Below are 25,111 nucleotides of genomic sequence, written 5' to 3' on the forward strand. Positions count from 1 at the left end.
GGACTTGATACACAGCAGAAACAAGTTAGTACACAGGAAAAACAGTAATGCAAACAAGTTTTGTGGGTGCTCCCATGTTGAACACATACAGAGCAGTAAGGAATCTCACACCTGTCTCCACATCCCAGGAAGGGAAGCTGCCCTGTCGTCTCCTAGCAGTGACTTTCCTGGACTCCTCACCATGTAATCTACTGCTACTGTGCTCTCTCATAGCATTCTCTTGTTTTCCTTTGTAGCCCTTTATTTTTATAATTAGCAACTGGACATTTGTTGGTGTCCTTATCTGTTTAATGCGTCTTCCCAACTAAATTCTGAGCTTTAGGAAGATACACTGTGTCTGCTTCATCCTTGCAGGTAGTAAGTACTCCAGACTCATGTGTTAAACAGTCTTAATTTTTAAAGAAGATTATTATTCCATTCTTTTTCTTTGGCTCAATATAAACAGAATTGCATTTTTATCATTTTGCTGCTTCACTCCCCATCTTAACTACAAAAATGTAACACCAAAAAATGTTTAAAAGGGAAGTTTGACAAAATGTTTATGTATTCCCTATCTAAGAAAATGACATCCTTCTTATGAAAATATAAATAAAGTATAAAAATTATGCTATTTTAATGGAAATTATCCTTACTTTCTTAACAAATATAAACTAGAAATCCCTTTCTCCTTGCCCCTTTGGTTCCCACAGCATCTTATACGCGGACATCGTTGGCTTCACCCGGCTGGCGAGCGACTGCTCCCCAGGAGAACTTGTCCACATGCTGAACGAACTCTTTGGCAAGTTTGATCAGATTGCAAAGGTGAGTATTATAGATTCTCTTTTGCTTTGAAGATAAATAAAATCTTAGCTTACTTTTTCTCCCTCTCCTTATCATTGTTGAACTTTTTCATAAAACCATCCTTTAGGAATGTCGTTTGTAAAATGTGCTGGATTTATCACCACTGAGCCTTGATGAGCCTTAAAAACCTGCACCAGGGATGAAAAATGCCATAGCATATAATTATCACGTTTGCATCAGTTTTTAAAACTTCTGCTCATGTATAATTCAGCACACATATAATAAATACATTGAAGATGAGGAGATTCAATTTGCAAATCCCTCCGCACTGTGCTATTTTAAGGTGCTCTTTTAGGCATTTCCACGTCAAGGAGTTGGTAAGATCATTTCCACTCCTCTAGTTGTAACTTCTGTGTTCATATGGCTAAACAGGACCCTGGAAGAGCCCCTGAAATAGGATCCCTTTCTTCCGGGCAAGCGTTTTTCCTACTACTGCCTTATTTTTGTCCTTTGATTCTTGTACCACTTAAACAGAAATGTAAAGTCATTATTTGCCATTCATATACTCATTTATGGGAAATTTCACAGATAGGAAATGATGGCATGTCACCTAAAACCATACTTGACCTTACTTATTAGAACTTCCACAGGTGCTGGTGGGAATTTTGATGAAAAAAACATTTCTCCCTTGCTGGCTCCTTACTTCTCATTAAACATTTTTGGTCAACCTAATTCTGTCTTTGAATTGTTCTGGACAAAAAAAAAATAGTCCTTATACCTATTAATAAAAGTTATTTATATATGGAAGACTTGGTACTAAATTTGTTTCACTGTGTGATCTTAGTTCACTTTTAAATAACACGGAACACTCCAGCCAAGCTTCCTAGGGAGAAACTGGCCTGCAGGTGTTAGCATCATCATTCTTGGGCCAGACTCCCCAAGTGCATTGCCTTGTGTGGTTCAGGTGACCAGGACAGCTCTCAGTGGGGATTTTAAAAAATCAGTGGAAGTATAATTCTGCTTCTTTCCTTTACCAAACCAAAGGAAGGGAATGAGTTTTATGTTTGCTCATTTGTAGAAAAAGAAAGGTTGAAACTAAAATAATGTCTTAACAGTTTGAGTTAATGATCTTTTGACCGTTTCTGTTGGACTACCTGGTCATGTTAGGAAGAAACATTTCAATCTTGGATGGTGGCAGGCAGCGTAACTCCAGTGTTCACATGACATTCTCTTCTCTATGTGCATGTCTCGATGTCCCAATTCCCTCTTTTATATGAACAGCAGTCATATAGGATAAGGGCCCACTCTGCTCCACTTTGACCTCATCTTAACTAATTCCATCTGCAACAGTCCTATTGCCAAGTAAGATCACATTCACAGGACTGACTACAGCATATGAATTTGGGAGGACACAATTTATTACCTAGAACAAAGATATGCAGTATGACTTCTCCTAACCATTGGAACAAGGGAATGTCCAGGCAATATCTGAGTCCAGCCTAGGCTGACTTCGTTCATCCATCGTTGATCAAAGGGATAGTATGCTTTGGACATCAGTTCATGGGTCATAGTTAAATAACATGGAGTAGACAGCATCATAACTAAACAGCCCAGTGCACTGAGTGAATACTATGTAAAGCATGTAACTTTAAGCTAAGGAACTCAAAATCATTGCCATTCACTGTTACTGACTCTCTGTTTTCTAGACTTAGAATATCTATTTAGGAGTATGGGAAGGAAGCCTGATCAATAAGTAATTGTTTGCCTTTTTCTTATTTATCATATTATTTCAGGAATTACTAAGCACATCATCTGTGGTGCTATAGATGTGTATGAAAGCTCTGGCTGGTGCATTATCAGACAGGGAAAGAAATATGCAAAAGCTTCAGCAAGACTATAACACATGCTTAAGAAGAAGAAGATGTCGTATTCATTTTATTACTTCACATTTGTTCAGTTTATATATAAGCTTGTGTTAGTGTTAGAGGAAAAAAATCTGTATTTGGCACATCTTCAGTTTTGTTTCTGTTTTATTTTGCTAGTTGAAAGGCTAGAAATGGATATAGGATTCATGCAATATGAATACAGTTAATCTAAATATTATAATATAAATACAACCCTGGCAAGAAAAATAATGAGTTAGTCAAATTCTACAGTAAAACAGTTTAACCTGAGATCGGAATTAAGTTTTGAATTACTTGGCAATGCTATTAAATTGTGGAGATGTTTATCAGAAGCTACCTGTCTGCAGCTAAGAATCTGCTTTAGCTTTAAAATGCATGAAGAAAATCACAGCACAGTGGGGAATGACATACGATTCTAATTCAGATTGAGTTCTGGTCCTTATTTCCTACTCTGAATGACTCCGCTCTGCACAGAACGTTTCATTTCACTGTCAGTGTTTGGAGACATTTGGACTAAAGAGACTCATCCTATGTTCATCCTCTCCTTGCATTAAATGTAAATTATTCCAGAGCATTCTCTCTGCTCTCCCATTTCTTCCCTTTCCTTTCTTCTTCCTGCTTTGGAAATGGGCATGTGGGGAGGAGAGCTCATCCTGGTCCCTCACAAAGGGAAGCCAACTGGCTGTCATTTCTCTGTCCTCACAGGCCCCCGTGGCTGGAATAGTGTCAGTAGAGCCAGTACTTCATGAAATTTGGTAAATCTGGATCATTATGCGAGGGTTTAACACAATTGGAATTCTGTGATTTCTTCTTCCAGGAGAACGAATGCATGAGAATTAAAATTTTAGGAGATTGCTACTACTGTGTGTCGGGACTCCCTATCTCTCTCCCCAACCACGCCAAAAACTGTGTGAAAATGGGACTGGATATGTGTGAAGCCATAAAGTAAGTGAACTGCTTAGCAAGGGTTTGTTTTTTTTTTTTTTTACCTGTTTAACAATTTTGAGTTTTAATTCTCACCTGTTACTATTTCCATTTTTCTGTCTACTGGCACTAAAGACATTATTGAACATTTAAATCTAATTGTGCAGAGACCCATTTATTGGCATGTGAGTAACTCAATTCAACCTAAGACTTCTGTAAGTGGTTAGTATTGTTATCATGAACCTTAGATTACAGCAAAACTGAATTGGAAATTTATGGGAAGAGACAGTTTTATTTGTTTCAAAGGTGATTTTTTTAAAGAATTTGAATGTCTTTGATCTTAAGAAAAAAAGTAATACAACATGTCTCTGATCATAACGTCTCTCTGATTTCTGACAAATGATATGGCCACACATGTAAGGGAAAAATTAGCATTTACCACCAGACTGCAATCCAGAATTACTTCATCTAGTCAAAAATGCCCTGCTCTGTGAATTTAGTTTCAATTTACATCCATAATGTATGTTTTCTGCATTGTATCTGTAAGTTTTTCGTTGTGATTCTAGAGAAGATTTGCTTACACAGAATAACGTTATTACCATTGGCAACTACAGGGTAAAAGTATAAGGTGAGAGGTAACTTTTATTCCCAGTACCACAATATAGTTACCACTACCTTCTTTAGTAGAAACCAAAATATTCTTATAAATGATAAAACCTTTATTTGCTGATTGTGTAGTTGAAAGATTTTACTTTATTTTACCTTATCCTGTACATATTTTTTTTAATCCAAAAAGGGTTGAAATTATGTGCTTGATGTTCTAATCCCTTGTCTCAGGGTTGGAGTAAATAGGGCTCTAGGTGAGAAACCAACAAGTCCACTTGTCACTTGTTTGCTCCCCGTGTATGTTGGTCACTTGCTGAAGTGATTAAAAGGTTGACATGTGGCTTTCCCAGTGCCGTCCAGGGAAAAGTGTGGCACCCTCTGCTCCCTGCCCCCGTAGCCTTGGCGGGTGAGATGGAGACACCTGTGTGTTCCAGATCCACTAGCTCAGTACAAATCACTGCAGACTTCTGCTGAGCAGGCCAGGAATGGGAGGGGAATAAAGTGAAATTGCTGAGAGTTGAGATAGGAAGAACAGTCAATGTGAACTTTGCTTCCCAACACAAGATGCACTGCGTGGGAAATAACCACGTTCTACTTACTTCTTCCCATAAGGAAGTCATTTGTCTTCTCTGATACATGAAAAGTAGTTTTGTTTTTACTTTTCCTCAAAAGCAAGTAACTACTCTTAACTCTGGGTCTAGATGTAAGAGAATCCAATCAGTGGAATAATAGGTTTTTTTCAAATGTATAACCTGCCCCTGGAGGCAACCTCGGTGTTGGTTTTGAGCCCGAGGTGAAATGGGTTCTGTTGGAGGAAAGCATTCCTGATTTCCTGTTAAAATAGATATGGGAGAGATATTTAAAAACAGCAAAATTGTGTGCATTAATAACATATCAGGTTAACCAATTTACCTGTTCATTGAAGCTTAATTTCTGCTTTTTAAAACTGTTTTCCAGTTCCATCATGTTAAATTACTCCAATGTGTTGAAGAAATTTTAGGAGAAAGAATCTTTATGTCACATTCACTGCCGTGTCACCAGTTCATCAGAAATATTGGTTTTTTCTATCATACATTTTACTATGGCGAAATATGTGGACCATTGATATTACACTTTGAACCATTTTATGTGCACAGTTCTGTGACATTAAGGACATTCCAAATGTTGTGAAACCAGCCCCCACCTACTTCCAGGACCTCTGCCTCACCCCATGCCGTTAAGCAGTGACTCCCCAGTCCCCTCCCCGGCCCTAGTGATCTCCATTCTACTTCCCGTCTCTGTGAACCTGCATATCCTGGATATTTCACATATAATATGTGTCCTTTGTGTTTGGCTTCTCTCACTTAGCCTAATGTTCTCCAGGTTCATCCACATGTGGCACATGTCAGTACCTCATCCCTTTTTTGACAGAATATTCCACTGTGTGTATGCAGCACATTTTTTTTATCCTTTCATCCCTGATGCCTGGATAATACCGCGTGTGTCCAGATCCCAGTGAAGTTAGCAGGTTTGAGGCAACTCTTCCCAACTCTTGCCTGTCCCTAACCTTAACCTGCCAGTCAGGCAGTGGCAACGTGTCCCAGGGACCTGCCACCCACTGGTCAGGGGATTCCAGTTCTTCCTCGGTTTCTCTCACGTGCAGTTGATAAGGTGATTGGTGATCAGCACACAGTTGCTTTGTTACGCCCCAGGTAAAGGCGGCGAGAGAGAGGGCATCTCGGCAGGTTCCGGAATTCTTTCTCCATTCTCATTCTCTCTCGCACACAAGGGCCACATTTGTGATCCCATTTACTGAGCCACAGGTGGGGATGACCACTATGCTGAAATTTTAACTTCTTAAGCTGGCGAGGGGAAAGCGCACACTTGGCTCTTAGGTTCTTTCCAGATCATCTCAGGTTTCGCAGGAACCAGCAACTTGGGTCCCAGACGTCTGCCTGTGTTTTTCCATCTGTTTGCACCGCCACACTTCTCAGGCCTCGCCCCCCGCTAGCCAAGGTGCGACTACCGAGGCAGTTGAGTGGCAGTGTTGGAATATTCCCAATGCTTAGAAAGCCTTTATTTTTTTTCACATCATGAAAACATAAATTGTTTGGGAAGTGATATTCAGCACCTTGATTTTATAAGTGATTGTGGCTTCTCTTAAACTAGAGAACTGCTGTTGAAAGCTTTAAACGTGTATAAAGTGTCACTGTTGCATCAGGTCCTGACCCCACTGGTCCCTTGGACAAGGTCTGTGTCCTCATGGCTGACTGTGCTCAGTGCAGAGGTGGCCGCAGATGGGGAGTGCGGGCTGCCCTTGGGGTGCTTGGAGGACAGAGGCAGGGCTGCCTGGACCAGCAAAGTGGGGAGAGACCAGAAAGCCTTCCAGGATGACGCTGTGCCTGAGCAGGGCTGGAAGAACAATACCAGCTGGCTGGTGGCGCTCACACCCTGGCAGGGAGGGAGGCTCGGGGCGTGGGTAGCAGGGAGAGGAGACATCGTAGGCGAAGGTCTGGAGGTGAGGACCGCCTGGCACTGGCCCAGCCGCAGCACTCGATGAGGATGAAAGCCTCCGCCTTTCCCTCCACACTGCCCCTCGGGGTGATTCTCTCCATGCGACTAGGGACATCTTCCTGAATGGTTTGTGACAACAATATTTTAATTGATAAATGGATTTAGCTGGCAGAAATAAATAAGCATTGCCAAGCATTTCCATTTTCCCTTCACTGAAGTTTTTCATTTGTCTGTGTTGATGTGTTGGCAGGAGGGTCCTGAAGTATTTTAAGAACAATTTTTTTAAAAACATTAGTTTCTTTTACATGATACCTTATGCATCACTAAAGCTTTTTAAAATGTAATTTTTTCTTTCTTTTATGAAAGAATGTGAGCAAGTGAAAAGCTTTAATTTCATGATTATTTTTCTAAAAATTCTTATTCAGGCTAAAGTCATCATTAAACTCACAAATAAGCTGTATTCTTCTCTTATTAGCAAAACACACTCATGGGGCCGTACGCTGTACAAAGCTCTCGAATTGCACAAGGCCTCCAAGACCATTCCTGGCATTACCAAGGTGATGTCACATGATTCTGATATGAAAATGCAGAGCTGATGCCAGCCCATAATAGGTGCTTGATACACATTACTTGAAAGGGTAAAAACTACAGCCAAAACACCCTGTCATCACCACGGTCTGGACTGATGTGGCTTCCATAGTGAGAGCGCTGGAGATTTGAGTCTAATCTGGAGAAACCGGGGGGAAAAGCCCCCTCTCTTGGCTCAGAGCAGAGATCTGGAATCCTGAATAATCAATACCAGGAACCTGACCAAGAGTTAAAGGAAGAAGAGAATATTACTGATCATGACATCACTTCCCTCATCTTTAGGAAGGTAAGGGACGCTACCGGCGTTGACATCAACATGCGCGTGGGCGTGCACTCTGGGAATGTCCTGTGCGGCGTGATTGGTCTGCAGAAGTGGCAGTACGATGTGTGGTCACATGACGTTACCCTGGCCAACCACATGGAAGCTGGAGGGGTCCCTGGGTAAGGTTGAACACTGGATCTCTCTCTTCCCTCTGGCAGCATGGTTAGAATTGCCGGGTCATCGGGCTGATAACTGCCTGCTCAGTTTCTGATGACTTCTGCTGCCTCTGTAGGTATCATGTTACTTATGCACAGTGGCCTCGTGCGTTAATTAGGTAAGTCCCTGTACCGCTACCCCTATGATCCATGGTCAAAGACTGTGGACATCAGATACTAAATTATATACTTTTACATATTTGCAAATTTATTAATTAGAGACCTGAGTTAAAGATGTTTTACAGTACAGTCCGGATGGGGCAGCTCTCTAGTACTGTTGACCTCTAAAACCTGTATATTAAAATAGCATCCATCTCTGGGTAGAAGAACATATTTCAGACAAGAGAATCCTAATACAAAGGCTATAATTCAGAAGAGCATAAAAAAGCAAACATTGAGAAAGAAAATCCATGCTTTTTACAAATCAGCATGCTTCCAAAAATACCCTTGACACCTGTTTCAAAAGATATCCTCGCACAAAACAATGCAATATAGTCAAGTTTTTATTTACTATGATTCGCCACGCCCACCATGCAGGTTTCGGTGACTGCAGACGAGCCTCAGACTAGCGGCTCATGAAGTCCAAAAGCATCTTTCCAAAGCGGTGGTCAAGGGAACAAAAACTTAAATTACAGTCAGGTTTCCCAAGAACATGTAGCCTTTCCTTCACAGGGGAGAAATTATTTCTGAAATCACAAACAAATAGAACTTCTTTTTTCGCATATCCTTTTATATCTTGACTGTGGTTTAAAAATGGAATTTCAGACGTGTCCACATTTCTTCTGTCACCCTGGAGCACTTGAATGGGGCCTACAAAGTGGAGGAGGGAGACGGTGACGTCAGGGACCCCTACTTAAAACAGCACCTGGTGAAGACCTACTTCGTGATCAACCCCAAGGTCAGTGCTGTTGTGAAGAGTCTATGATCAGCTTGTTTCTGTGATTAAAAGGGGGGAGGAGGAGGAGCAAATTATTGGCATAGATAAGTGTTTTCAGTCAAGACTTTGTAATTCTTTGCTAGTCTTTGCCACGGAAGTGACTTTAAATGCACATGGTGGTTTAATTACGGAAGACGTTTTGTAATAACGAATTCAAATATGTATTAAACAAGCAGTTGAAAGGCCTTGCTTGTCTGTATGACAAGGGTGTTGATGCAGTTGCTGGTTGGGCTGTTGGTCTCTGCATGTGCCAGTGGATACGGCTTCCGAAAGGCTCTCAGTGGGCACAGCCTCCATACCTGTCAGTTGGGAAATTAAACAAAGAGAAAAGATTTTTGCTCAGGCCTTCAGAAGATAAGAAATCTAATGAAATAAAATAGGATGAACATATTAAAAAAACGAAAAGAAGAAATCTTTTAAAGACTCACACATATCACGTAGACACGTGTGTGAGTGCATGTGTGTGCAGAGACACACGCACCTTCCGTGCAATCAAAACCCCCATTACCCGGGAAATGGTCCGACCCAGACACACGCTGAGGAGCTGTTTCTTATTCTGTTCGTGCTACATATTAGGCCAGATCAAGGGGCTGAGAGCTCTCATTTCTTTTAACTCTTCTTAAATTCCTGCCAAACGGGTATTATCACTATTTACAGGTTAAGAATCTGAAGCTTTGAGGGGTTCTGTAGCTCCCCCTAAATCACACAGCTGGTAAGTGGTGCAAATATCACCAAGAAAGATCTCTGAACGTGAAAAACAATATCAGAAAATCAACACGATCACGTTTGTGGACATTCACTCATAGTGGCATCTCTGAAAGCCCAGCCTCACCTTTGGAGACAGACTGTCTACTGGCTTGACGACTGAGCTGGAGATAGATGTGTGACAAGCAGCAGGCACTGTGGAGTGACAGAAGAGGTGCAAAAAAGATGTGTACAGACACCGCTATGTTCAGGCAGAGAACACCAAAACACTGTGTCTGAGGCCATTTAGCGTTAGAAACAGTCTCAAATCCCCCACAGCTATCACTTTAGAAAAACACAACCATCGAGACAAAGCTAAAAGAGATGAGCATATGCTGTTTAAGTACTTACTTTATAAAAATGTCCATTAACATGGGTAATATTTTTTCCTAAGTGTCAATTACAGGTAAGTAATTTTGCTGTATGGAAAAAAATCCCTCAGCTCAAGTAGCTGGTTCCGGGGTGACACTGCAGGAGGGAGGACAGATGTCCCAGAGGTGAACGCAGGGACGTTAGGAGGAATCATCTTAGTCAGGTGAGGCTGGCACAAACGCAGACCTGTGCTGTGCCACTTGTGATACTTTGTTTCCCGCCCCAAGGGAGAACGACGGAGTCCCCAACACCTCTTCAGACCGCGCCACACCCTGGATGGAGCCAAGATGAGGGCGTCCGTCCGCATGACCCGGTACTTGGAGTCCTGGGGGGCGGCCAAGCCTTTTGCACACCTGCATCACAGGGACAGCATGACCACAGAGAACGGCAAGATCAGCACCACGGTACGTCCTCCCCGCGCCTCCACAGTACCTGAGCACTGGGGAAAAGCGAGTTCCCCCAAACAAAAGGCCGCCAAAACAACTCTCATCTGCAGTGAAGCACGCTTACTGTCTTGTCCTTGTGGGAGAGGCCCTTATAAACAGCTGTCAGGGTGTGAAGGAGCTCCAGGCCCACGCTGCCAAGGGTTTGGAGCTCTAACCTAGAGTGATTTTTGCATTATAACTTTATAACCCAAGACAGTGTTATGTACAACTGATAGTAGCAACTGAATATAACTGAACTACTGAACTATTTTTTCATCGAGTTTTTATTTTCCATCATTAAGTAGAGAGGCTTGAGGATCTAGGTAAAAAGACAAATAAAGGCATGATGTCCTTGGAGTTCGAGTAGCATCATCAAGGCCGTCTCTTCATTGCCCCCGTGTTAAGGCTGCGTGGGCAGCTTTGTACGTTCTATTGTCCTGGTTCCTTGTTTACATCACTCTGGCTTCCTGTGTGTAACAAAGTGTGGAAGCTCCTTACACCAGGGACATATGCAATAAGATGGTTGAAATGGAGATAGAAAATTGAAATACCCACAGGAGGAGGGAAAAGTGAATACAGCTAAGTACTTAGAGTAATTCCTCTAGCATTGTTAGATTCTAAAACTACCTCTGAGTAAAATTTCATGTGTAGCAGCATTAACTGTATTAGGGATGCAGTTGAGATAAAAAGGAAAATTTAATGTTACATAATTCTCGTTGGCCGATGAGAAGGAGCCTGAGGTTGCCAGGTAAGGATGAAGTTTTCCGGCCGCCCTGTGCTGCCATCCCTCCCTAGGTCTCGCAGTGACACCCCAGCCTCAATAGGTAGGGGCTCAGCACTCCCGTTTGGGCTTAGTTATATCTCTTCTCCTAACTTCCTTTGATCTTTTTTTAACTAAAAAGTAAACATGATCTGACGGAAGACCATGATCCATCAGTCAACGAAGGAGACCCACCAGGACAAGTCCTGGAGTTTGCATTCTCATGGGGGGAGAGAGACCATAAATAGGAAAACAAATCAGGGAACAAGATGATGTCAGGTGTGATGAGGGCTGGGAGGGAGATAAAACTGAGTGATATCTTCTGGGTAGGACAGCTGGGGGAGGCTCAGAGGGAGAGAGGAACCAGCTGGGAGAAGGGTAGCAGAAGGACAGATTCAGTGACCCTAAGATGAAGTGAATGTGGTGCCTTTTGGGGGCAGAGAAGATGCTGGTATGGCCGGAGCTCAGGGGTCCCGAGTGAGGGTGATGTCCTCTTGTGCTGAGACTGTAGCAGTGGAAGCAGCCAGACGCAAACCTAGGGTCTAATTTGGAAGTAGAGCAAGTGAGACCCGGTGGTGGATTGTAGGCGCATGCAAGTGAGGAGCAGAGGTGTGTCCATGCTTTGGGGGCTGCACAACTGGGGGACTGTGGATGCCCTCAATTGAAATCGCAAATACAAGGGGGAAATCAGGTTATTTAAGACTTTACTAATGGACAATTTCAAATTAATATGCCTTTTTGACATCTGAGTGCAGCGAGGAACTAGGCGGCTGGATGTGCAAGTCTAGAACTCAGGGGACAGGACCGGGCTGGAGTTGGGAATGTCAGCTGTCACATTGTGGATGGCACCTGAAGCTGAGGAACTGATGAAATCTCAAGAATAGAGCAATCCAAGGGGCACCTGGGGCCGTCCAGCATTTAGAACTGTTGGAGGAAAAGCATCCTGGGGTTCTAGTATTTAATCTCCAATGAAAGCCTATGCTTCTATCACTCTTAGGAAAAATGATAGTAATTTGAATAATTTGCCCCAGGGCAGCATTTATGGTTAGTGCTACGGCTGATAACTACATCCCTCAGTGAGATTTATTATATACCAGCAATTGGTGGGTTGCTTGGTTGGCTGGTTTTTAAAAAGTAAGAATCATATATATAAGTATTTGAATGTGATTTTCTGTGCTGTTTCTCATGTACACCTGTGGGAAAAAAGTCTGATTTTTCCAGGTGTTTTGTTGTTACTGTTTATTTCTTACCAGTCTTTATTGTCCTGAGACTTAAGAGTGGCTGTGTCCTTTATTATGGGAGCTAGGGACCACAGGAATGATTTCTGTCTGACTTTAATCTGTTGTTGTGAAGATGCCTTATTCAAGATAGAGCCAGAACTGGTTAGTGCTTTGAGCTTCTGGAAGTTGTTTATAAAAACCAAAGAACATTTTGAGCAACTCAGTTTTCTTAACCAGCTCGTCTCACCTGTCACAGGTTCAAAGCCAGGCTTGCATTGCCTTAGCAGCAGTATAGGATATCTTAAGAAAAGCCCCAAGGCTTTGGTTAGTGCATTAAGCCCCAACCACGTGTACTTAGCTGTATCTCTTACTCACTTTCAGAAAGACCCATCAGAACTTTTATTGACATATTCCAAGGTCGAACAATTGACATTGCCCAAACGTACTTCTTATATCTAATCCCCTATGCAGAATTCCATTGACTCTGCATTCAACATTGATAGAGCTGATGAATTATGCATTATTTTACTGCATGTAATAAAACTGGGAGTTCAATTACTTTAAAAAAAAAAAAAAAAAAACCTTACTTTTTCCCTAGGCTAAATACATTTCCTAACCTAACCTTGGAGATCAAAGCAGCAAACAAAAGTTTCCTCTTTGGAGCTGCTTTGTTCCAACTGTTTTATTTTCATTCTCATCACAAATGTATAAAAGTGATTTTTTAAGTCTCTTATTGAACATTTGACAGTGGAATCTCCACTAATAAACCCTGACCAGTGTCTCCCTCCCGTTCCTCTCTTGGGAACTACTCGCATACATGTATTGATTTCTTCTTTTTGTCCAGTGATTCGTGATTTCACATACATAACTGGTGGTACCATTTCTCAATAGCCCAATTCAGGGAGAGGATTGACTATAGATTTTGTGGTTATATTTGTGTTTTAAAGCATTTTCTAATATTTGTCTGATACCAAAGTCCATTTTCACATGATTATAAGTGGCTGACAGTCACTCTAATACCAATCCTCTATAGTCTGTTGTGTGAAATCAAATCTGAAAGTACTGCATGACAATCCTGAAACTTCCAACATCCAGAGTTTATAGATTACACCAACATTCTAAATATAAACTGAGCTTGTAATCTGGATTTACATTTATGATTAAGCACTTTCTCTCCACATGGGTAATTATTTGTTACCTAAATGATACTTTTCATGATAGAAAGAGAAATATATTATACATCATTATCATTGTAACATTCTTCTTGAAACAGGTTTTTGACAACTAATAACCTTTTTTTATTCAATATAGGATGTACCAATGGGTCAGCATAATTTTCAAAACCGCACCTTAAGGTATGGTATATCTTTGACTATCTAATTTTAAAGGGTTATTGCTTCTTATTCATTTATGAAAGTAATTATCATCAATTATAGTAATTTCAAAGTGTACTTCCTTTAAAAGAGCAGCTCCTTGTGAAAAGCCCTATTACATTGCTTTCAGCTTCTAAAAATAGGATTATTAGTGTCTTGTTATTAGTATTAAGGGAGGGAAAAGGAAAACACCATCTGGTAGTCATTTTAGAACATTAAATTGTTTTCTTAAATTGATTCTTCTTAATATTAATGTGTAGTAAAATACTGAATTTTCTTAAAATGAGTATGTTGTTTAAAATTACATTTTTATGTTGAATCCTAAATATAAAAGGAAGGTAAGTCTGGCCTTTCTATTTATTTCTGAACTAAAGGGCTGTGCAAACTGCCCAGAAAAGAAAAAAGCTTCCCACAGCTCCACGTGCCCCTGTCTCCAGCACTAACCCTTTCCCCACGTTCCTCTCTCCTTCAGCTCAGAGTTTTACGTTAGTATTGATTTGGGGGTCAGCCAAACCTACATTGAGACATTAGGGTAAATAATGCAAAAGGAAGGCCCCAAAGTTCAGGCAGCCTTCCTTTCTCCACACAGAGGTCTGTTTACTGGAGATACTGAAAGTTTTACAGAAAATAAAGAAAAATATGAGATCTAATATATTTCCTTGTAGAAAATGCATTATAGTCAAGTAAAAACTAAACAGTTAGTCGTTCCCTACCACAGCATGGCAATGTGCACGTTATCCCAGAATTGTTCCACGTGACTTTATTTGTTGTAACGGGCTCTAATTTGTATGTTGTGAAAAATCTGAAATTTTAGCATTGAGATACATATTTATAGTCCTTATGTTATGAGGATGATTGGGTTCTAGGGCTTCTGAAGAATTTTTTTAAGTGGTATATGCCATTTTAAAGAGAACTTAAGCTAATTTTAGGAATATTATGGACCCCCAAGATACCTTGAGGAACCATGACGCTTCATGTCAGTAAGACGCTAACACATCTTTGAGCAATTGTCATGGAAATTTCACGGACTTCCTTTCTCGTTATATTCAATATCACTTCTGTTATCTCTCTCCCACCCTGCAATTCTGCTTCGAGAGTCTATTGATTGAAATTACAATGGGAAATGCCTCAGGAAGCCCCAGTATTACTGGCGCAGTGTCTTCTGGGATGAGTGCTGTCTGAAAGATGATAACAAGCTGTCCTTTGTATCTGTACTAGATCATAGAAAATCTGATTTCATCCCTGCAGCATCATCGTGAGGTAGAATCTATAGTCATTACCATTTTAGAAGGGGAGAAACTGAGGCACCAGGCTTAGGAGAATTCCCAGAGTCCCCTGGCTGGTGGAGACGAAGCCAGGATTTTTGCCCAGGCTCTGTGACCCCAAAGCCTGTGTCACTAACAGGTCTTCTGTCTACCATGCTTTAAGAAAGGGCTCTTCCATCATTATTCCACTCCTCTGTGGTTATCGATCTTTGGTGGCCTTACGGCCTCTGGGGAGAACCTGCTTTTGATCAGACTCGCCCAGGCTGCCCTGGCACTCCCTGGCTTCGTAAATGGACTGCCCTGTAATGCCTGTCCGAGCCTCCAGCCTGGCCCGTGGGCTGGCGCCACGTGACCTTTCCATTCCTCCTCAGATATCACAGCCCAGGCAAGGCAGGGGGACAGGTCTGGGCAGGAGCTTGGGAGAAAGAATGGAGACCACCTGGAAAGAGGGATTGGGGGCCCAGAGCAATGGGAAGGAGAGGATGGGGCCAAGCGGCAGGAGCAAGTTCAGGACAGCAGGGCTGAGCTTCAGAGGGACAAAGTCCTGGTGGTGAATCAACAGCTCCTGGTGGGTAGCTTATCAGCCCCAGGGTACCTTGTCGTCTCCAGAGCAGAGGTCTCAAAGCCACAGAGATAAGAAAACAGTCTGTGTGTGCAGGCATTACCTAAGCTAATCTTATAACAGTAACAAAGGCGATATCCTTGTTAACCCTGGAAATAATATTGAAGAATTAGGTTTTCTTGTGAGCTTCAAGATACTTAACGTGTTCTTTCTTAGACTTTGTGAGGCTCTGCAAAAAAGAAATCCACCAAATTGAATTCAAGAAACTCGGCCAGGTGCAGTGGCTCACACTTGTCATTTCAGAGCTTTGGGAGGCTGAGGCAGGAGGATTGCTTGAGCCCAGGATTTTAAACCAGCCTGGGCAACATAGTGAGACCCTGTCTCTATCAAAATAAAAAAATTAGCTGGGTGTGGTGTTGAGCCCTTGTAGTTCCAGCTACTCTGGAGTCTGAGAGAGGAGGACCACTTGAGCCCAGGAGTTTGAGGTTACAGTGAACTGTGTTTGTGCCATTGCATTCCAGTCTAGGTGACAGAGCAAGATGCTACCCCTTAATGAAAAAAACAAACAAAACAAAACAAACAAAAAACCTCTAAAGTTTAGAACTGGGACTAATAAAAGTTAATTTTCTTTCTTCAAAAAACTTGGAATTTAGTATGTTAAAACCTCTTAATTCAGTTGTCTACTGTGGGTGGATCACTTAATATCATTCTGTTTTTTGAACCAAGACTGCCCTTGGCCTGTTTGAAAAAGCCGGGACCCGAAGGCACAAACCCATAAACACAGGATGCTGGAATTGGAGAAACCATCCATCTTATTAATGATAATTCTGTGAGATTTAATTACAGATAAATATGACATTGCATATTTATTGCTATTCTTACCTATATCTAGAGGCAATTCTGAGCTTAGAAAAGTGTGATTTTTGTTCCAGATTAGAAGGCCTATTCAATTAAAAATTTAACCAACCGGAACACACAGAATGTTACCCTGAACCGGGGTGGGGGCGCAGACTTGCCCAGACCATTGGGAGGGGCCAGGCTGAGCTTTTACTCTTGCAGTAGATGTTTAATTTTTAAATTGGTTTTCTCCTTTACAGCATTCTCATGCAAATTGCCAGATTAATCTTGGGGAGCTCTTGTTATTTGGCATAATTTATTTAGAAAGCATCTAATATTAAGGCTAAGGATTATTTGCTCCTGAGACCAATTGAGATGGCCAGCAAATATAAGTGGGATTTTTCTGTGAGTAGTGCTGTCTAAAGCTGAGGAACAGCTAAACACTTACAATTAAGCTTTGATATACCTAAAAGAAGGCTTTGATTCTACAAGTTCCTGAAAACTGACCAAGGAAAACACGAAAAAGGAAGACTATTTTGTCAACCAAACCAGATTTTTGCAGGGCAATTTCCAGAAGCAATGTGTTCTGTCATAAAGTAAAACTTACGAAGGCACCAAGTCTAGGGCTAATGCATCTCTTAAAGGAGAATGTTCTTTTATCTCAAACACCAAGTCCATATTTTTCAATGTTGCCTAGTAAATGCCTAGTAAATTCTACACTGATTGAACGGTAAGGCAACATCTTTACTGTAGCAAAATCCCTACTCAGTTCACTGAATCGACAGAGGGGCTATAGAGAAAAGCTGCTTATAGACTGTTGTTTCTTTTTACTTTTTTTACTCAATTAACAGAATCAATAGAGGTTTTAGCATGGTAGAAAAATAGGCTCACAGACACAGAAAGACAAAATTTGCTTGTTTGCATTCATGTGCAAGAGCTTAAAAAGTTGATTTCATGGATGTAGAAAGTAGAATGACAGAAACCAGAGGCTGAGAGGGGTGTGTGGGCGGGGGAGGAGGATGAAGAATGGTTGGTTATTGGGCACAAATACATGTTAGATAGAAAGAATAAATCCTAATGTTCAATAGCAAAGTAGGGTGACTATAGTTAGTAACAATGTATTGGGTATTTTAAAATAGCTGAAAGAGAGAACTTGAAATGCTCTGAGCACATAGAAATGATAGACACTCAAGAGGTTGGATACCCCAAGTAACCTGACTTGATCGTTACACATTCTATGCATGCAAGAATATATCACATTTACCCCCAAAATATGTAAAATGTTATGTATTAATAAAAATAGGCCTAATATTTACTTTAGTAATAATCTTCTTACCCATAATATTTCCTTTTTCATATAGAACCAAGTCACAAAAGAAAAGATTTGAAGAAGAATTGAATGAAAGGATGATTCAAGCAATTGATGGAATCAATGCACAAAAGTGAGTACTTTTTCATCTTAAATTATCATTCAACTCATAGTTCAAACCCTATTATTTAAAAATAATGTCATATTTTCAAAAAGTATTTTACCGCAGGCTCTACAATACTTATCATGACAAAGCCAAGTTTCTGAGACAATTCATTCATTTCACATCAATTGTCCCTCATAATAGCTTTTGTTAATAGTATTTCTTTCATCTTTTAAATTTTTTAAAATTTCTGCCTACAATATATTCCCCAAGTCAATTACTGATAAATAACAGGAGATGTAATTGTGGAGAGAAAAATTACAGCATAACAGGTTCAGCAAGTAATATTTTTAAAAGAGAAATAAGGATTTTGTATGGGAAAATCTTTAAATTCTATGATGTGACACTATCCATCCAAAATGCATCTATTCTCCTGCGAAATTAAAGAACATTGAGGTACCTGTGTTGTAAATCCTACAGGAGAATTAGAATTTGAATTCACAGTGAACAATGAAAGACTGACTCTTTGAGGGACAAAATATCATGCAACCTAGGAAACCAAGAATTGCTGGTGTAGCTTTAAACAGCTACAGAGATGAGCGGGGGTGGGAAGGCCAGAACAATATAAAGAAGGTGATGGCTGTCACATCCTGGGCAGAATGGTGACATTCAGTGGCCTTAGTGTTCTCCTTAGGTACGTGTGTCATAGCTGAGCCCATGGAGAGAGGAAGGCAGGTGACTCAATATGGTGGCTGGTACACGTTGGACACTCAGTACCTGTTTGTTGAATTAAATTTTAGTGAAAACATCAGGAGGACCAAATGAAAAGCCTTCACAGAAAAGTTTCCATCCTTACGGAAACCCATTTTTTTTTTTTATTTAATGTTTTATTTTGAAATATCTTTAGATTTACAGGAAACCTATTTAAGTTTTATCATGAAAGCTGACTCTTGAAAAGGGTAAATGATTTTCACCTAGACCTCTCTGCCTCTAAAATGAAGTTACAGAGCCTCGATTAATACATGGATTTACAAAATGCATGCCTCTTTTAGATTGCTCCTTGCAGGTGTTTATTTTAGAATATTTACAGGGCTTATGAAAGAATCACATGAAGGGGTGTGTGTGTGTGGTATGTATGCATGTATGTGCGTATGTGTTTGTGTGTGAGTGCACGTGTGTCTGTGCAATGAAGCGTCCTGGTCAGGCAAGAGTTGCAATTGAGATACGCTGGAACACGGCTGGAGCAGTTGTCACCTGTCTGGAGCCCCCTCCATGTGCCCCAAACAGACAAGGCCCCCACTTGTCTTGGTGCTCGGGACACACCAGCAGCGTCTGGACAAACGCTCTGCTCTGCCTGGCCCCGGGATCAGCGTGAAAACATCCTCACCTCTGCCCCAGCTGCAGTCTCAACAAATCACAAAAGGAGAAACAAATAATTACATGGAGTCTATCATCAGCTTAAACCTAGAGAAGTGTCTGACTATATAAGATACAGGTGGAAGGATGTATTATTCATTCAACCTGAGAAAACAGCAGCTGATACTCTCTGACCCACCAGAATAAAACACCATTTCAGAAGAAAGAGGAATCTTGTTTTTGACAAAGTTTGGCAAATAATAATAGTAACAATGGTAATAATTAAAAACAATCTCTAAAGTCAGCCTCAGCGTGTGTTCACACGGGACACCTACCCTCTTAAATTACTTTTGTATCCACCTTTTAGAACATTCCTCTCCAAGGAATCATTAGAAACTACAATTGTTGGCTTCACTTTATTTTTTGTTAAGGTTGCTTTTGAACTGTCCGTTTGCTTTGTGTCATTTAGTATTCAAATACTTGTTTAATTAACACCTTTGTGGTTTATGTAGTTTTATTCTAAAGTAATGTTTAGTGTTGGCGTAACTGCTCATGTTATAATTTTCCCAACACATTTCAGAGACGAAACAGAGAAAAATGCCATGCCATACTCAAAAAATAAAAGAGAATTTTTTTAAATGGATGCTCTTACGCATATATTTTTTTTAAATTAGCTTCAGTTTCAGTTAGGCATACCCTCATTAACTCCTCTTGTTCTTTGATATGACGTTCTTTGAATTTCCACTTGAGGATTCAACTGGGGCTCCAGGTTTAATGTACCATTCAGTTGTTTTCTGCTGTTGACATAAAACAGTGATTTCTATGCAGATTTTTATTTATTCACTGACTGATTCATTTAACGAGCACTTGTGAAAAGGTGACAAACATCAGCATTTGCTCAGCATCAGACACACGGACACACAAGGCCTTTCCTCAATATGCGCCCATGGTGGGGGCAGCTCTCTGGGGTCTCATCTTAAAAGGACACTAAGGACATTATTCCTATCAGATCAGGGCCCTACTCGTATGACCTAATTTAACTTAATTACTTCCATAGAAGCCAGTCTCTGAATACAGCTGCACTGGGGGTTAAGGCTTCAACATATGGATTTGGTGGCGGGACACAAATATTCAGTCCATAACAATAGGAAAGTGGTCTTTATTGTATTAACAGTGTCTGCTTTAATGTAAGAATGTGCAATCTTATGCCCCTCACCTCAAGTCAGCCTCTTGTTTAGAATTTCCTGTTTGGCGTGGCCTAGTGAAAAAACAGCTCAGTGTAAACTAATAGGGAATCATTTACTGTAATAGCCCAGGATGGTGTTGGACTTTCTTCATGCTATAGACTACTTGGGTCAGGAGAAATCTCAGGAGATCGTAAATACAGAACAGACACCTTCCCTCCCCTCTCCTCCCCTCCCCTCCCCTCTCCTCCCCTCCCCTCCCCTCTCCTCTCCTCTTCTCTGTGTAGTTCCAAGTCCCAAAAATAATATTTGCCCTTATCCATCTACACAAATCTTTCCTATTCCCAATATCCAAATCATGTTTACAAATCTGATTCTCTACAAGTCAGTCAGTAGTGGGAACTGAGGCCACCTCAGAGAATACCCAGAGATGATTAATTCTGTGACAAAAGGTAAGAAGAATTAGATCCGTCATTCGTTGCTTTGAGGGAGAAGCCACAGGCCAACCCCAGCTTGCTGTGGGAAGGAGGCGAGGCAGCGGTGATCTGGAACTGGGTCATTTCCCCAAGCACCATCCAGCCCCGGGGCTCACGCAGCATGATGTTAGGCTCCCGGGTCACCGGGAAGGCGATCTTGAGACCTTCCTGTCTCCTGCAGGACCCGGGTAACTGAGCCCTAGACTGGGAAGCTGGTGGTCCTGCTGATAATTGAGGAGCTGGTTTTATTTCCACTTGATAAATTTCGCTCTTATTTCATTTCTAAGCTTATATTTTTCCTGGAGCATTTTTAAATTAGATTTTTCTTTCTCAAAAGAGAATTATTTTTAGTAAGTTACCTGCATACATAATTCATAGTTTGCTAAATACACAGTTCTAAAATTGAGTATGGTTAAAATTTATCTTAAATTGTATTTCTGGCCCTTTTCATGTCAACCAACCTTTGATTCCTCCTACTGGCCTCATCTCGTAAAACAGAACAAGGTAGTTCTGCAGCTGGTGCAGTGACACGAAATACCGAAACGTTTGCTTCCCTGGTACCTAAAGCTTATAACCTTGAATCAAAAAGTGTTTTTACAGATCTCACTTTTAATGGCAGTCATTCTAGAGTGCATTACTGACTGTGGGTAGTTTATTCTTCTGGGACATTCGAGCTAAACGTGGTGCACGTCTGGCAGTGAGCGTCTTTAGAACCGAGGAGGGATGCGGAGTAGACGGGAGGTTTCCCTCCCCCGGTGTCCCCGTCTCCTGAGTTAACTTGTCATTAGCCACGATGTTAAACATCAGTCTACACTTAGAGACTAATCGCAGTCAGGCGGCGGTGCTTGCTGATTACTGATAAAGTGGAACAATTTCACTTGACCTTTCTGCCTGGATCCTCAAAGGCCTCATCCTTCATCTCCCAAATATATCTCAGGGAGGAAAAATCCATATAGATATGACTGATGGTTTGGAAAAGTATTATATTAAGAAATTTATGTGAATTGATAATTGAACAGGTATGACATTTTTTGGAAATTTATGTAAAACATAATTTTCTCTCTAATGTTCTAATATACATATTTTTCTCCCTCTTTCTCTCTCTCTCTATATATGTATGTGTGTGTATGTTTGTGGATATAAATATAGGTACAGCTATAAATGGAAATGTTAATATAGCTGCAGATACACAGTTATAGACACATAGATATATACTGCATAATATGCATATATGTGCATGTATATATTTGGGAGTATTATATTCTTTCAAATTCTAAGAGTATTTAATAAAAATTAGGAAAGTAAAAATATAAATTTCTTAGTGACTAGTGACCCATCCCAGTCAGTAATATATTTCATTGGTATTTCTGGATACTTTTCTTTATTCATAGATTCGGATTTCTTTTTACATTCCTGTAGTTGTGAACATAAGGAGGTATATCTTTCTATGTGGCTTAACTTTATTTCATAAAATATGTGTTTATTTTATTGCCAGACATGTGATGGTGTCAGGCATTGTATGCCCAGTCTACTTGGTCATGCGCCTGGTATCGCTGTTCCTGTCGCAATTCCGTACAACAGTGCAGCAAAAGGTTTCCTCCTTATAATCTTTCTCTGTTGACAGCTGCTTTCTGAAAACAGGTTTCTGAAAGTTGGTCATTGTGGAACAATGCATACTTCTACACAATTTTTATTTATTTTTCGATATCTGAGAGTTACGTAGTACTTAGGTTTTTCTTGCATCAATATATTCTGAACTGATTGCTCATTATAATAGTATTTTTACTAATTTTTTGAAACCTATATTAAAAATTCACAATTTTTACTTTCTAGAAATGAAAAAGTGACAAAGTATTTTAAGTAAGGGTGAAAGAAGCAGAATCCTCTCACCCAGACCTTGAAGGCATGCTGGTGGCTTGGTTGTTCTGTGATATGTTGCTTGCTAGAAGCTTAGAAAAATGGTGCTTCTTTAGGAACCAAATCCTTCAAGTTGAAACTGCCATGTGATGTTTCAATAAAGCATTAAGAAATCAATTTATTAATGTGCTTTAACCCTATAGATTACTTATCTCCCTAGTATTTAATTTGGATAACTTGGGTTTCAATTTGACACAACAGTTGATTTGTAACGCAGAATTTTCCAAAGAGGGTAGTGTGTGAAGAGAAATATTATTTATATTTGCAGATCCTGATAACAACCCCTAGATTCCATATCCAGTTATTTGGCATTATACTTTTTTTAAAAAATACATTCAATTTGGAATGATTTATAATAAAGAAAGAAGAATACAAGTCATTAAAAAAAATCATAGTTCCAGATGTCTGTTTGGAGGTTTGGTTTTATGATGTGTCTATCCTTTTTATTTCCAGGCAATGGCTCAAGTCTGAAGATATTCAGAGAATCTCACTGCTTTTTTATAACAAAATACTAGAAAAAGAAGTAAGCTATTTTTTTTTTCCTTTAAAATCAATCGTTTTTTCTGAAATAGTAGTTTTGAATTCTTCATGTAATTGTGTTCGTGTTTTTTATATGTGACATTTAAACTGCCTCTAACTTTATCAGAACTCCTCCTGGCTTTTCTTGTGGTTCTTATGTGCATATATTGTTTTATCATATTTCTCGTTACCAGGTTTCTGTCTTTGGTCAGTCGCCATTCTCAGCCCTCCTGGGAATAAATGACATCTGCATTATGTCTGAGATATGAGGACTAAAGGAAAGAGACAGGACCTAACATCTGACTTTCTCAACATCTTTCTCAGAAAAGTCTTTAAAAGAAAATGAAGCCCTTCCTGATAAATTTCCAATGTCTTTGCACAAATTATTTTAATATTTTGACAAAAATATGAGTTTTACACTCAATGCCTTTTCAGGAGAATTAGAAAACCCAGAATTTTAAGTTTTGTTGCATCTAAATAGTTTTACATTATGACTCCCCAAATAAGATCTAATTCAGGCACAAATAAATAAGCAGACATTCAGATTTTACATGTCAAGCTTAGTATGGATTTGCTTAAATGAATTAAGTTATTATTGCAAAAAGGACAACCATTCTTCTAGCTCAACTATATTTTATCACTTTTTCTTTTGTGTTGATCTAGAGAAGGAGCAAGACTTAGAGGTAATTTCCATCATCCAACTATATAATTACAAGCTTAGCTGGAACAAAAGTTATTATATTAATGGCCGCATTCACAGCTCTGGTAATAAAATTCTGTTGATAAAATTCAATGCATTGTTTTATGAATATTTAATGGAAATATTAAACATAAAAATTCCTTCCATATTTCACTAGGGTTGGGTTTTACAGGCACACTAAAACTTTCTTTTGTGCTGGTGGCTAAGAGAATCCATTGTCTACTTCTGACTAACAGACTTTGGCTACAGATGGTTTACCAAATTGATGATTGTTATAATGGGTTATTATTGACCATCTTGTCTTTGAAGAACTTTACCAAATATTAATGGCTACTTATTGTCTAACTGTTATATTATTCCCTTCCTTATAGAAGCCCATTTCCTTTGTTAAAAACCACAATGAAATTCCAACTCATATCCCTGCACAAAGCTCTAAAGAAGTTGAAAGATAAGGATGTAATTGAACACACAGAATGCAATCACATTCCCGCAGTTACACTACTATCGCTTCTTCAGCAGCATAGAAATTATCCTGGCTATTAAGTCACAAAATTTACCAAAAAAAATTCTAGTAAACAGAAGGTGATCATCATTTTAAAAATATAGTTTTACTTTCATTCCCTTTGAGTACATATCTGTAAGATGCTAACTTTAAGGCAAATTTTAGAGAGCATCAAGATTTAGGCTCAGTTTTTGTCCACCTGTCGCCAGCCTGCTCTTCAGACCAGCAGAAAGGACAAAGGCAGTAAGACATAGCTGAAAAGAAGCCTCATAGAGCTGTTGGAGATCTGGAGATCCATCATTCAGCACCAAAACCCGAGGGGCTAAAACCTGAGACATACATACTTTTCTCCCATAACTTGGTAAACAGTCTAGGCAAATATAGCTAATGGAATCTGACAGTATTTTTAAAGGGTTTCAAGGGCGTTGTCACAAAATTTTATTTCCTTTAATCTTATTATATAACCCTTTTGAGAAGCAGTTTAGCCTCATGTTTGGGTATCTGAATTCGGGAGCCTGGTGAGGGTGTTGGCTTTCCCATGTGCTGTGTCTCCCTGAGTACGGTGATCAGTCACTCCGGTCCACAGGTCCTTCATCCAAAAATAGGGACAGTATGTCTGAAGGGGCTACTGTGACGATTAAATGAGTTAGTACATGTAAGGCATTTGGTGTGCCTGGCACACCTTCAGGGCTATATGCAGCAGGGTATTATGTTATACTGTATAATATTGCATCATTATATAGTACTGGGTTGTCTGGCTTTTTTATCCTGCATAAGT

General features: G+C 40.0%; 1 protein-coding gene across 1 annotated transcript in view; it reads left to right on the plus strand.

Moving 5' to 3' along the window:
* The window catches only part of ADCY2 (adenylate cyclase 2), a 365,223-nt gene that overhangs the window by 264,052 nt on the left and 76,060 nt on the right, over positions 1-25,111 (plus strand). Inside the window, exons 6-13 of the mRNA XM_045565786.1 lie at positions 690-801; positions 3,502-3,629; positions 7,578-7,736; positions 8,538-8,670; positions 10,053-10,229; positions 13,542-13,585; positions 17,629-17,709; positions 23,066-23,135. Coding sequence (XP_045421742.1) covers positions 690-801; positions 3,502-3,629; positions 7,578-7,736; positions 8,538-8,670; positions 10,053-10,229; positions 13,542-13,585; positions 17,629-17,709; positions 23,066-23,135 — 904 coding nt within the window. The remainder of the gene's footprint in view (positions 1-689; positions 802-3,501; positions 3,630-7,577; positions 7,737-8,537; positions 8,671-10,052; positions 10,230-13,541; positions 13,586-17,628; positions 17,710-23,065; positions 23,136-25,111) is intronic.

Source organism: Lemur catta, chromosome 12 (assembly GCF_020740605.2).
Source record: "Lemur catta isolate mLemCat1 chromosome 12, mLemCat1.pri, whole genome shotgun sequence".
NCBI classification, from domain to species: Eukaryota; Metazoa; Chordata; class Mammalia; order Primates; family Lemuridae; genus Lemur; species Lemur catta.